At 41.4% G+C, this 13,014-nt stretch overlaps 1 protein-coding gene across 2 annotated transcripts in view; it reads right to left on the reverse strand.

The window, feature by feature from the left end:
* Window positions 1–12,841, reverse strand: part of PTDSS1 (phosphatidylserine synthase 1) — a 29,585-nt gene extending 16,744 nt beyond the window's left edge. For both annotated transcript variants that reach the window (XM_062604600.1, XM_062604599.1), the window contains exons 1-5: window positions 12,560–12,841; window positions 7,790–7,881; window positions 6,228–6,272; window positions 3,870–3,994; window positions 784–942 (exon numbers count right to left, since the gene is read on the reverse strand). In XM_062604600.1, the coding sequence (XP_062460584.1) occupies window positions 784–942; window positions 3,870–3,994; window positions 6,228–6,272; window positions 7,790–7,881; window positions 12,560–12,738 (600 nt within the window). In that variant the 5' untranslated portion in view covers window positions 12,739–12,841. The remainder of the gene's footprint in view (window positions 1–783; window positions 943–3,869; window positions 3,995–6,227; window positions 6,273–7,789; window positions 7,882–12,559) is intronic.
* Between the last annotated feature and the right edge of the window lie 173 nt (window positions 12,842–13,014).

The raw sequence follows: 13,014 nt of genomic DNA on the forward strand, positions 1-13,014 counted from the left end.
TTGTTTTTTTTTAATCCAAAATAGGACTTGAAAGTGCCAACAGTCAAATTACTTACACAGCTGCTTAGGAGAACTGCAGTAAAGCTTGATAGTGGTTCTCCAAACCATGGAACAAGGGACTACACCATGCATGAACTAGCTTAGATCTAGGTCAAGTAAAAAACTCACATATTTATGTCAATGAACGACTTAACTAGGCTTGTGGGTACAATTTAACAAAAGGAGGGCTGTAAGCTCAGGCCTCATGACAGAAAACAACACATTGAATGATGTTTTGCCATTCCATGTAGACTTCTGCTCATAGGTCCTCACACCTTCCTTGGTGATCTCTCAGCTCCACTGTACTTGACAGTATGCATGTCTATACACAGCACCTAACAGTGTTGTATTTGGGATAAGGAGACTGTGACAGTAGATCACAGATACTGCAAGGTGAAAAAGGAGAACAATTGCTCTGAATCAGAGAATATTAATCAACATCTGAAGTACCATGGGTGTTGAATCTGTCGACTCCCAGAACAACAGAAAAACAAATTGTGCGTGACACCAATAGGCTGCCCTAGAGCTCCCTCCTATTCAAGTGGAAGTCAATCACCTAAACCTCAGTTTGCTGTTGTCCAATAATGCAACTGCATCAATTGCTCAGCATCTGGTTTATAAGGCTTAAAATGCAAATCTGTGACTGAGAACTAGTGAACTGTCCTTCCAGTAACATTCACACTTCCCCAAGAACAATTCAAGTCTCACACATTTACTTCCAATTAAGATAAATGTGCGGCCTACCTCAGTGAGCTCCCAGGTGATACTAATAGTCCAGCACAGCCCATAGCTGCGGATCAGCAAAGCCTTCATAGCCCAGCCCCAGAAATGCCCAAAAGCAAATATATCAAAGTGGCTGAGGATTCTCTCCCAGGTGATAACATGACAGTTCACAGCATACTCCTGTTAATGAAAAAAAAAAAAAAAAATCTCAATCAGCAGGCTGGTTCATAAGCACTGGAATTAAGAAAATTCTTTCCATCCAGTGCAACAAGCCTGAAATTATAAGAATATTAAAATAAGCACTATTCTGCTTTCTTGTCCCTCTAAATTTTCTGGAGCAGAGAGTTTAAACTCTCCTCAGAGGGAAATGAAAACTTTCAGTATTAAGACTCAGTATCACCACAGTTACAGCTCTAATTTAAAGACAGACCTTGGTGCCTGAAGGAACATGCATTTCTAATGTGACAGAGGAGCAGCAGGAGCAATAAAATCAACACTAGTAAAATCAGCAAACAATATTCCAGAAAACAAAAAGAAAAAAAGCTTTTCTTTGTGGGTCCTTATTTGACATAACCACCTTCCCCCATTTTCATGCAGTCTGGTGTTCAGATGTGGCTCACAAGTGGCTAATCCTCACCAGTTTGTAACGCTATGTTACTCATCTCATTGTTCACTTGATTATCTTTTGTGTTCTGTTTTCCTCACGAAAGCAATTTCCCAGACCACATTCTGAGAGAAAGTTCAGTTACATGGCTGAATTACTTAATTAAATAAATAAAATTATAGAGAAGTTGCAACTGTTTTGTCACAGATGAGGGGCAGATTCCTTAAGAATATAAATATTTTAGCCATCCGTAACAAAGGAAATGTTTTCTCTTGCCATGTTGTACAGCAAGTGTTAGAAATCACTGCCAAACAACAAAAAAATCTCTATGCCATCAGGAGTCTGCATCTGTGAGGCTCTGTCTTGTCACTGGGCACAAACTGAACTATTGCCAACTGGAAACAAACATAAAAAAAAAAAAACAAAACAAAAAAAAACCCTCTGCTGTCCACATTCCTAAAATGTACATTGCCACCTGCAGGTGACAACACAGCACTGCTTCCTTAGTGCCGTTAAGAGATTCTCTTTCAGACCAGAACTATTGCTAATCTTTCACAAATGAATCACGACCAAGTTGAAAACGGGATGGCAGAGCAAGGCTTAAATCCCGGTCTCTCTAAAGAGAAAAATGCACAATTTCACACAAATACTACTTTAGCCCCACTGTGCTTGTGCTCTCTGAAGTGAAATCATGGTATTGCTTCTCATACATGCCAGTGCTGCGGGTCATTCAGAGAAAGCTGCATCACCTGTCCTGAGGACAGCAAAGCTGCCGCTTTAGTACATGTACCCCAAAACATCTAAAACTGGCTCATTTCACAGCATGAGAAGCACAGAATTCACAAAGGAAGGCACAGGCTCCTAGCTACACCGTGATATCTGAAACTCTAATGAGTGAGCAACAGCAAGGTTACTAAAAAAAGTAAGCTTTTCTTCAGGGCTTTTGCTTTTTTATTCTTATTTTTTCTAGGGCTTTTCCCCTCTCTATCTCATCTTTCCAGCTGCGGCTCTGCCAGTCAGTGAAATGCACTGAACTTTCTTCTATACTCAAGCAACTTTGCCAGCCCTGTACAAAAAAAACAAACTGCAGCCTTCACTGCAGTTGCACTTTAAAGATTTGCTCCAACTTTAAGGGACAGTATCAGGATTGCAAAGTACTACAGAGTAAGTTTCTGCTAACTACAACAGTACAGTGGTTGTGTGCCAGTAAGTAATATTAGTCCTCCCCTGACTTGAATCTATTTATTTCTAACTTAGATGACAGGAGAGCCAGGTGAATCTGACCTGCCAAGACTCCTCAGCTCCCTTTTGCTGCCCAGCAACATCATCAAGCACCACGCTCATGCTCCATTTTGCAATGTGTCCTCCCACAACCCTAACAGCAGGCTGCCCACACCTCACCACCACACATCTCCTGCAGGACAGAAATTCACAGCCCTATTCTGGACGCTGGAGTTGTACAAAATGTACTGCTGAGGTGCAACACTTGGAAGTATCCAAAGTTTTCCAGGTAAGGAGCCTGTGAGCAGCCCTCACTATCAATCAACTTACACAAGCTTACTGCACTGTAAAGATTTTCATTCCTGCTAAAGAGCAGGAGTTTGCAGCCACTGCTGATTAGGGGCTGTGCAGTAGTTTGCATATGCAGAAAATTGCTGTTTGCCAAAGAAAAGCAATCAGTGTACTTCCTTACTCTTGAGGCACGAGTCTGATAACAGCACTCTCATCTCTCCACACAGTAATCCTCTCCTGCTTGGTGCCCAACTGCTCATACCCTCTTCTGCCTGTCTCCCCAGATACCTCACATGCTCTTCCCAGGCCTCCTTTTACTGCCTCAAATCCCTGTGCTAGTGTCCTCACCTGAAAAACAATGTTCTCTGTATTAAAAACTCCTTGCAAGCTGCTCAGCAGGCAGAAGAACAAGCCTGGCTTTCCATGCCACTCCGGATCATGGTCTGTGGAAGTAGTTTCCCAATGGTAACAGCACCAGTACTTAGCTAGTGACTGGAAGGAAGGCAGGAGAGCCCTGCAGTTGCTGTGCCTGGATTTCCACATACTCAGTAGCATGCCAATCATGTACTAAGCTCAGAGCAATAAGGAAAGATCAAAGTTCCTTAAGTGCAGCATTGAGGCATCAAAAAACCCAACTGATCTGTGACATACACACACACACACCATACCAGCCTTATTTAGATACTACCCTGCTAAGTCTGTTTTCAGTATCCAGGCTCATATTTGTTGTTTAAAGAAATCCAAAGCCACCCCAGTTCAAACATATCTCACACTCCCAACTGTACACTCACCTGTATTAGAAAAAAAATACAGTGAAGACCATTTTTCACACCAATTGATTATAATGTAAATAAATATGCTCATGGACTCTGTCAAGTATAAGCAGTACAAGTTTGTGCTTATGCCAGCAAATTCAGATTTATACCTTCCCACTCACTCAAAACATGCCTAAAATAGCCAAAATGTCCAATAACGTGCCATGGGTACATACCATAATATCTGCTTCCCTTGTGGCATATCGAAGATTAGGATCCAGCCAGTACATCACTGCTTTTACCTGCTCAAAGTTAAGGAAGAGCACGAACACCAGGAACAGAAAATAGAGCACACTGAGACCTGCAAAAAAGACTCAGCTTTAAAATCATGTTCACTCACAGCACTCTTTGGGACATAGAGGAAAAGCTGCTATCAAACTTTTGCTCTACACGTGCCCAGTTTGCACAGATAAATTTTCTACATATGGCAGCTAGTTGCAAAAAAGCTTAAGAAACACAAGTCAGATGGTAATCTCTGAACACTCAGCCCCTTCATATCACCTCCTGTTTCAAGTGACATAATACATGCTTGACTGCATGAACCCAATCCAAACATAAGTCTAATTAGTTCAAACACAAGCACTACAAGGCTATGATCAGGAAACTCTTTATTAAGAGATATATTAGGACCTCAGGACTGGATTAGCTCTGTCCCTTTAAGTATTCTTGGTCTCACTAATGCAGGTCCCTAAGCCTACATGTAGAGTTCAACACAAAGATCAATGTAATAATCTCACGTGGCAATTCTGACCTATGCAGGCAATAAAGAGTACTTATAAACTAATGCATGTTTGAGTTACTTTTGTGAGCTAGAAAATTTGCTGCTTGAAGCTTTTAAAGGTAAAGATTATTCTTATTTGTTTTCACACCATTATAAATTAAAAAACACTATCACATTTGGGACTACTACCTCTCTCCTCCTAATGTCTCAATATGGATTTTTTAAAAAACAAAAAACTTCTGAGAAGTTAAAACTCTGAGGCGTGGGTCTGTGGGCAGATGAAGCCACTGTTGGGAGCATATCTTTACATTATTCAAGTTCACAGATATCTAAGAGCACTTTTGGAAGAGGCATATAGACACTAATACCATTTTCACAGTCTAGCACTCAAACTTACTTGTATCCTGCAGCAATGTCATGGAAAGTAGAAAGATTAATGTGAATAAACTCAGCATCTGCTACCCAAAATAAACCACAGCAATTCAAAAAATGTATTTTCAACTATAACCAGACTCTACATGTTATTAATCCCCAGTGTATGCTAGAGAACAACTTCCATTCAAGTGCACACACATGAACTGAAACATTGTCCTCTGCAATACATCCTAAATATCATGTAAACATCATGTAAACAGACGCCATACTGCTACAGACGGTACAGCCTGCAGGCAAGAGTGCATCCTGAAGCGCTGAGGACACACTACTTCTGCCTTTCACCATTTCATGAATAGGTCCAAGACCTCAAGCGTGGCTAAATAAGCCATGCTAGAAGCAGCAGAATTACACAGGGAAAAACATTGTTCTAGATTCTGTATGCAGCCCTTTCCTGAAAGTACAGGGGGTCAAGCTTAGACAGGATCAACACTGAGAATGACCTTTTATTTTCCTTTTGCTGAAAATTGAAATGAGCAGTAGGACCTCTGTCTCCCCAAACTTCACAAGGAGCAGGATTCTTTAATGGATACTACCTAATCAGCAGTATCCTCTCAATGTCAACAGATGAGTAATCAGCTGCTCTGGAAGGCTACTTATTTTTAGCTATATAAGGTGGCAGGAGACAGAAACATTTGGTCCCCTTAAAAAGAATGGGATCAGCTTTTAAATCCAGTGTGCCTAATTCTCTGCAAATGTGCTTAAACTCTGGGATATGCTGAGTGAACCCTGAATTATTTAAAAATAAAGTTCCTTATGTTTTTTCCATGTAATTCAGATATTTAAAGAGCAAGAGTTCTCAGTCAATTCTGTAATTAACAATTATTTTCCAAACTATGAATGCAAATATTTACAAGTATTTCTACTGAAATTTTAAGAATATGAATATATAAATTTAAGAATATTAATGAATGTATGTTAAGCTATACAATGACACAATTTAATTAACATACAAAGTAATAGCATATTTTGTCAATAATGAAAAGCAACACCTTGCTAAACTGGATTTAGTTAGAAGTCAGATAGCATATGCAGTAGCTATTAAAAAAAAACCAAACATTTTTTGGGGTGGAAAAAGATGGCAGTAGGAAGAGTGTGGGGGAAGGAGATTAGGAAGCACGAACACAAAACAGGATTAAAACAGAGTATCAGAATGTATGATCCCTTTCTGGTGATTTAATTTACACCATCCTAACACAGAATAACTACAACATTCCCAAACATAACTAAGAAGAGATTATAGCACTTGGTCAGAAGAGAAAGTGACATTCACACAAGTCTGATGCACAATTATGTTTCATAACAATTCCATTCATCTGGAAGTTAAAGCAAACAGTGCTGCAGAAGCACTGGAGAAGTCAGAAACACAACCTGAACTTACCAAAAACCATCCTCCATATTGCAGGGTGGGGACGTGTAAAGGGTCCTGCAGACAGTAAACAAAAAGCTTATTAGAAGACAATCTATTTTTTAATATATTTCACAAGGATTTGGCAGGAGCATGAATCAGTTTTCCACCAAACTATGAAATACACCCAAAAATTGGGGCTCTATGTTAAAAAAAAAAAGTTAACAGCAGATTACAGAGAGGAAAATGAGACTGCCAATTAGCAGGGTATAGACAAAATTTTCCATTATTTTCATAGTTATTTCCAGAACAGTAGTAGTCTGTTTGCTCAGGAGACACAATATCCCAGATGTACCCAAAAACTTCTTGATCTTGTTTTTTAGACCACACCTCACACATGGCTTGCTCTCAGTGAAGTTATCAATTATAAATTTCTGTGTGTTAGCAAAGAACCATGGTGCTTAGCCTTCAGACAACCATGAAACTTTATGAAATAGGCCTCCTAAAACTTCCAAACTGAGTATACATAGCTGACAAGAAGATATCTATGCTGTTTACCAGTGTCAATATTTACTTTAGAACCAGTGACTAAACTGACTTTATGAGATTAAAAACCTCTCAGTTAATGTGAAGAGCACAGAAGGTAAGACTGGTGAAACTAGAAAGCCTGTAAACATGAATCATACACTTAGGTAGCAAGAAGTAGCTGAACAAATATTCTCAGCACACACTGCAGACTGCTCTTTCACCATTGTATACATAAAACTCATTTTTCTGTGGCATTCAGTTTTCCAGGGATCACTTTGTGAAAAGTGCAGATTAATGATTTTTAAAATGAGAGAAACACATCCCGGCTCTGAAGCACAAAGCAGCCCTGAGCACAAGTACTGTTTTTTTCTGAGCACTGCTAATCATGAGAGAGCTCAGATTTGACCCAAGAATTATGCTCTTGCTGACAGTAATAAGTAAAAATTAAAGTAATACTATAAATAAACCCCCCCGACCAAAACTAAGCAGTAAGAACATTTCCTCCACAGAATTGTCACACAAGGGTTTTTTTCACATTTTGCACTTACTGCTCCTCACACAATTACCAAAACCTTTGCCCAACTTAGCCTTCTACTGTTGGACCACAGCTTTACATTGTAATGCAACTTAAGAGCATTTCTAACTATCACTACCCTCTGGTAAAGCGATTTATGTAAGCTGTTATATCTCTGCGAATTTGTAGATTGACACTTTTGTTAAAACACACTAAGGCAGACTCCTTTTAAGCATTATTTAAGGATCTGCAGCATCATTACTTAGCCATCTGAGCTGCAACTACGCACCTGCAAACAGAGGCACCGATTCTGAGAACCTCACTTCCTTGTTAGATACAGACAGGCTATAAATAAAACTGCATTTTCCAGTTATCTCCACTCAGTATGACTGCAACACATTTTTGGACTGTTCCTTAACATAAAGGAATTTAAAAAAGTAAAAATACAGTAAAAATGGTACTTCAATAAAAATCAAAATAAATTCAGTGGCAATAAAGAGAAATTAACATGCAACAAAAAAAGTGAAATATAAACAGTTTAAACCTTACTCACCATTAGGAAAAGCTAGAACACTGATGATTAGAAAGAAGAAAATCACAGAGAGGATACCCCTCCAAATATTATCCTCTGGGACAGAATCATCCCTGAAGAGACACACAACATCAAAGTGTTAAAGTACATTATAAGGATGAAGTTGAAAGGCTTTATTATTTAAATAATGACTATATGGAAATTCAGTATAACAAAAAAAAAAAAAAAAAAGCATGCTGATTATATAACGAATCAAGACAGTAACTGCACTGAATGATCTTCACTGTGCACTTCCGGGTATCACTTTCTCACAAGAGAGTTAAACATATAACCAACACATGCCAGCCATAAGCATTGTTAGAAGTCAATGCAGAAGCAACAACTAAACACAAGGTGAAAAAAATCTTCCCGCTTCTTTCCACTGAAATGTTGACAGAAGCATCATCCAAAGTACATTTACACAGCAAACAGAGACCTAGACCAAAACTACTGGAAGCCTGGATGTAATTCCTAGGTTTCCCTCTCCTATTCTGGTGCTGCTCACAATGCCTTTCACTTCCCTCAGCCTCTTTCCAATGCCAAATGCCTGAGGTGAGTGCAGACAGGGCAGAAACAATAATTACAATCAGCCTTTGGAAATAATAACTGCATGTCTTAGAATTCATGTATAACAGAGACACAGAACAACTTAGAAGAACCAAAGACAATATCATCTTGCTTTTTGATTTCTTAAGCCAAAGTTCTGAATAAAATACTAGGTATTATTTGTGCTACTGTCATACTATGGCCAGAAGAGAGACCTAACAATTCAGTTTGGAATGCCAAGGCAAACTTGACTGAGCTCTTCTTTCTTTTTGGGCAGGTAGAATATAGTGAACAGCAGTGAGGTTAACAAAACCAAGCCCACCCAAGTTTTATTATAAACAGGTTCTAGGATACCTTGGCAATACCAATAGAAACAATATTCAGACTATCAAAATGTGTACAGCTAATATTTCATAATGCATTGCCAACTAGAACTGAAATTAAAGTTTTAAATTTGGGTAATTTTCAGGTACTTAGGATCAGTTTATCTATTTAAATATATTCCTTTATTTATTCCCAAACCATGATACCAAAAAATTCCCAGCAAACTTCAGCAGGATAAAGTTCCACCTGGCAGATCATCTGTCACATTTCTGGATGGTTCAGTAAAAAATGTGTGACAGTATAAATGTGCTCCACATTTGACATTTGCTACAGTTACAAAATATTTCTCACTTTGCCGCGTTATTTCCCTTTTCCTCAAAATTGAACCTTAACAGCTCCACAGCAAACTTGCATCATTGTGAGGCATTTAAGTACTTGTTAGTTTAACTGTATGGCAGGAAAAAGTACATTAAACATGAATGGTTTCTCTGCAGGCCTTAGGGACTCCCCACAGAATTTTTTTCTTTAAACCAGCTCAGTCCAGATTTAACAGTCATTTTCCAGCAGCCATGCAGCACAGGCTGACCCTAGTTACACCAGATATGAACCCCAAGTTCCAGAGCTTAATTCTGGCTCCCTTGGCAATCTCAACAGCCTCATGCCATCCAGTGTGCTTCCTAGCCAGAGCCTCGGGCTCCAGTGGCTTGGATAGCAAAACCACATTCCTGTTTTAACACGCACAAATAACACAGGCACACGCTGTCACAGGTGTCACCAAGAGGAGGAATTTCTTTTTCTTTTTTTTTAAGAAAGAATAGATTACTAGAGTCACATCACTGAACAATTCAGCATGAAAGTGACAGAAGTGACAGTCACTGTGATCGCATCACTTAGTTTCACACCAACTGCACTGAAGGGTCTTCGCCTTTCCATATTAGGGTTCTGGGTACTATTCAGTTTCAGGAAAGCTGTCCTAGTCATGTTGGCACGACTTCCCCCTAAAATCAACAAAGATGATGTATGTAGTGTTAAACACCTTGCAGATACCTTTCAAAAGGGACAGACATCCAGTCTTCCTGCCAGAAGCAGGTAAAATCGGGAGAGACTCACTTCTGTGCACTAATTACTTAAGGTAAGAATTATAGTATTTGCCTGGAAAGACTATTTACTCCTGCTTCCATAAACCCCTGAAATTTCACACAGAAGCTACTGATTTGTCACCTTTCTCAGTCCTGTTGTTGCGCTCCACAAAATATCCCCCCAGCACCCACGTGCCCTCCTGCTGGTTGCCTCTGGGCTCAGAGAAGCCCACATCCCTCTCTCTAGGGAGGAAGAATACAGGGAAAGCTAGAGGCATCCCATGCCTCTGCTCCAAAGCACAGCCTGGAAGCAGAAGAGCCTGCATCTGGATCACTCAGCAGGAAACAACCAAGACATTTGCAGCCATTGTCAGAAGCGCTGGGACATGCTTTAAAAACCAGAATAACCTCCACTCCCCAGTTTAATGTGGAAAAGTTAAACACACATTTCATTTTCTGTACTATTACTGCTACCTGAAGATTACTGCTGTCTGAAGTCTGCATCATCCTTATCTATCAGTTCAAAGTCAGCATCAGCTGCTCCCAGTGATCACAAGGGAGACCCTACATTATTGCTTGCTATATCCAAGGCAAAAGCCTTTTCTACAATATTCTGAAGCCCCACATATTTCTGACATAAAATAATTATAGAAGAGACAAGAAAGACTTTAAGGGAATAAGAATTTCCTCTGTCTATGCTGAAGTTCCTGAAAAAATACTTTACTTGGCAACATCAGTATGAAACAACATAGAAAATACTCTGTGTAATATGTTTATCAGGAGAGCTATGACAGCATAGGAAAAGCAAAGAATCACTTGTCACACTTTACTGGGAAGTGTATAATGCCTTACGCCCAGGAGGTGGAAATACAAACACAAGCCACTGGAGACTCAGTGCAGTAAGGTGATGAGAATAGAAAGGCCAGACGTGGAAGCATGTGGGGAACTATCTCCTCTCCTGCAGTTTCTCAAAGAGTACATACGGTTTGGGAAGTGTCCCAAATAAGGCAATGGAGACAGCACTCTCCTATCTCTCAGGAGATTGAGGAAACTCCTGCGACAGTTGGAAACAGCAGAAGAGTATCGGGGAAGGAGATAAAAAAAAAAAAAAAAAAAAAAAAAATCAGAGTAGCTTCCACAACCCCAGAAGAAACAGAAGAGTTAGAAGTCAACAGTTATTTAAACACAGGAAGTGGGGCAGACCAGGGACAGATAAAGAAGAAAATGAAACTGGAGAAGTCGAAGTGAGAAAGCTAGCAAGACAAACAGAAAGAAAAGCCCCTCTTGGGAAAATGCAAACAAAAACCCCAGAAGTGAAGCACCATTCTTTGGGCCTAGGAGGCTCCATGGTTCTGAAACTGCTGCTTGGCTCAGCCTCTGCTTGAACGAATTAATGGCAAAATTCTTCTTCCCCAAAGGTGAGTGATCAATTCCATTAATCCTTCAGAATGATGTCTGGATAAGTATGTTACTAATTCACAAGTCTGACCTAAATTAGCCCTATAGTGAGAAAAGTGATCGGGTGAAAGGAGACTGGACAAAGAGGAATGCTTATAGCAACGGTCTCTACTTAAACACTGTACCAAAACACAGAAACCTGTTTCTTATTTAACAGTCAAGAGGAGAGCCCCTGGGACTTCTACCTTAGCTAAGGTAACAGTATCTAAGTTAAACAAGGGATGTGTTCACCAAGAATATCTTCCTTAGGGCCATGCACAAGTTGAAACTAGACAAAGCACGCCTCAGACTATCTGCAGCTACACTATTTTACACTTCCTTATGCTCCTTTCTCAGCTCAGCTCAGGCTTGACCATTACTTTCATAGCTCATAAAAACTATCTATTAATTCTTAGAATGCGATGGAAGATCACACACTGAACTCAGGCCTAGAGACTAATGATATTCTTATGTCAAATGCACAGTGTAATCAACAAGGCCATTGATTGTGCACATACAATCCCATAAAAGTAAATGAATCCTAAACATGACACAACTCATCAGAAACCTCTCAGGAATCACTGTTTGCCCATAGACTGTACCATTTAGCCTAAAGGAGGATTAAGTTATAATCTTCACAGCCCCATTCAGTAGGAGGCAATTAAAAGCATCCACAACTCAGAAATAATGCAAGACACCCTTCAGGCTGCACTGCTATGCAGACTGCATTCACGAATAACGCTCCTGGAAATAACTGTGTCCATTCTTAGCTTTATTTCCATGAATGACTTCAGTGGCAAAGTCCACAGAGCTGTTCTGCAGTGGGGAAAGGATGTGGCTACCCGTATCAGTACCAAGGCTTAAGTCAGTGTGTGACTGGCCACAGACAGCATGCTGTATAAAAATGACACAGAACAGCTGCTCCCATCCCCTTAACACTTAGTAAATTATCTACTTGAATGATGTAATTGCTGGGCTTCTTGATACTCTAATAAAAGCCATTTTGGACAAGTGCTTAACGTGCACATTTTGGTAAAGACTTTTAACAGAGACCCTGAAAACGACCAACAGGTTCTCAGGAAACGCAGCAGAGGATAACGGCTCTCTGAAAGGAGGGCCTCCCTCCCGGGCAGGGTGCTCCCCAGCATCCCACCGCCACAACACCCCAGCAGAGCCCACAGCGAGTCACGGCCCGACACCAGCTCTCCGTTATCCCTCCCCCAACAGGAGCCACCGCCCGCTCTCGCCCCGAGCACCAGCCCCCTCCCCAGGAACCCCCTTTGCCCCAGGTACGCGCGACCGGGGCGCCTCCGGCACCCAAGGGCGGGGCGAGGAATCCCCGGCGATGGAGCAGTGGGCCGCGCACCTGGTGAAGGCGAAGGCCATGAGACTGAGGATGGTGAAGCTGAGGAGGGTGATGGTGTGCGGGCGGTAGAAGAACTCCAGCGTAATGTCCTCCACCTGCTGCTCGTTGATCATGCGGAAGTGCAGCCGGTAGTTCACGTCGTCCTTGCTCAGGGTACGGCTCCCCACACACGACGCCATCTCGCCCCTTTTCCCTCGGCTCAGAGCAGCACTGGCTCTCCCGTGGCGGCGCGGCGTGACCCGAACCAGCCCAGTTCGCCCGCCCCGCTTCCCGCTGTGGCGACGCCGCCGAGAAAAGCAGCGGCAAGCCCGCAGCGCTGAGGGGCGGAGCTGGCACAGCCTCTTCGGCGGCGCTCTGCGCCCACGCGGCGAAAGAGGGCAGAGAGAAAAGGAGCGGAGGCGCTGGAGAGAGGCGGAGCCACACCAGCCTTTGAACAAGCGGTGGAAAGGACCCTC

Source organism: Pezoporus occidentalis, unplaced genomic scaffold, assembly GCF_034315485.1.
Source record: "Pezoporus occidentalis ecotype Australia unplaced genomic scaffold, CSIRO_AGI_Poc_V1 ctg87, whole genome shotgun sequence".
NCBI classification, from domain to species: domain Eukaryota; kingdom Metazoa; phylum Chordata; class Aves; order Psittaciformes; family Psittacidae; genus Pezoporus; species Pezoporus occidentalis.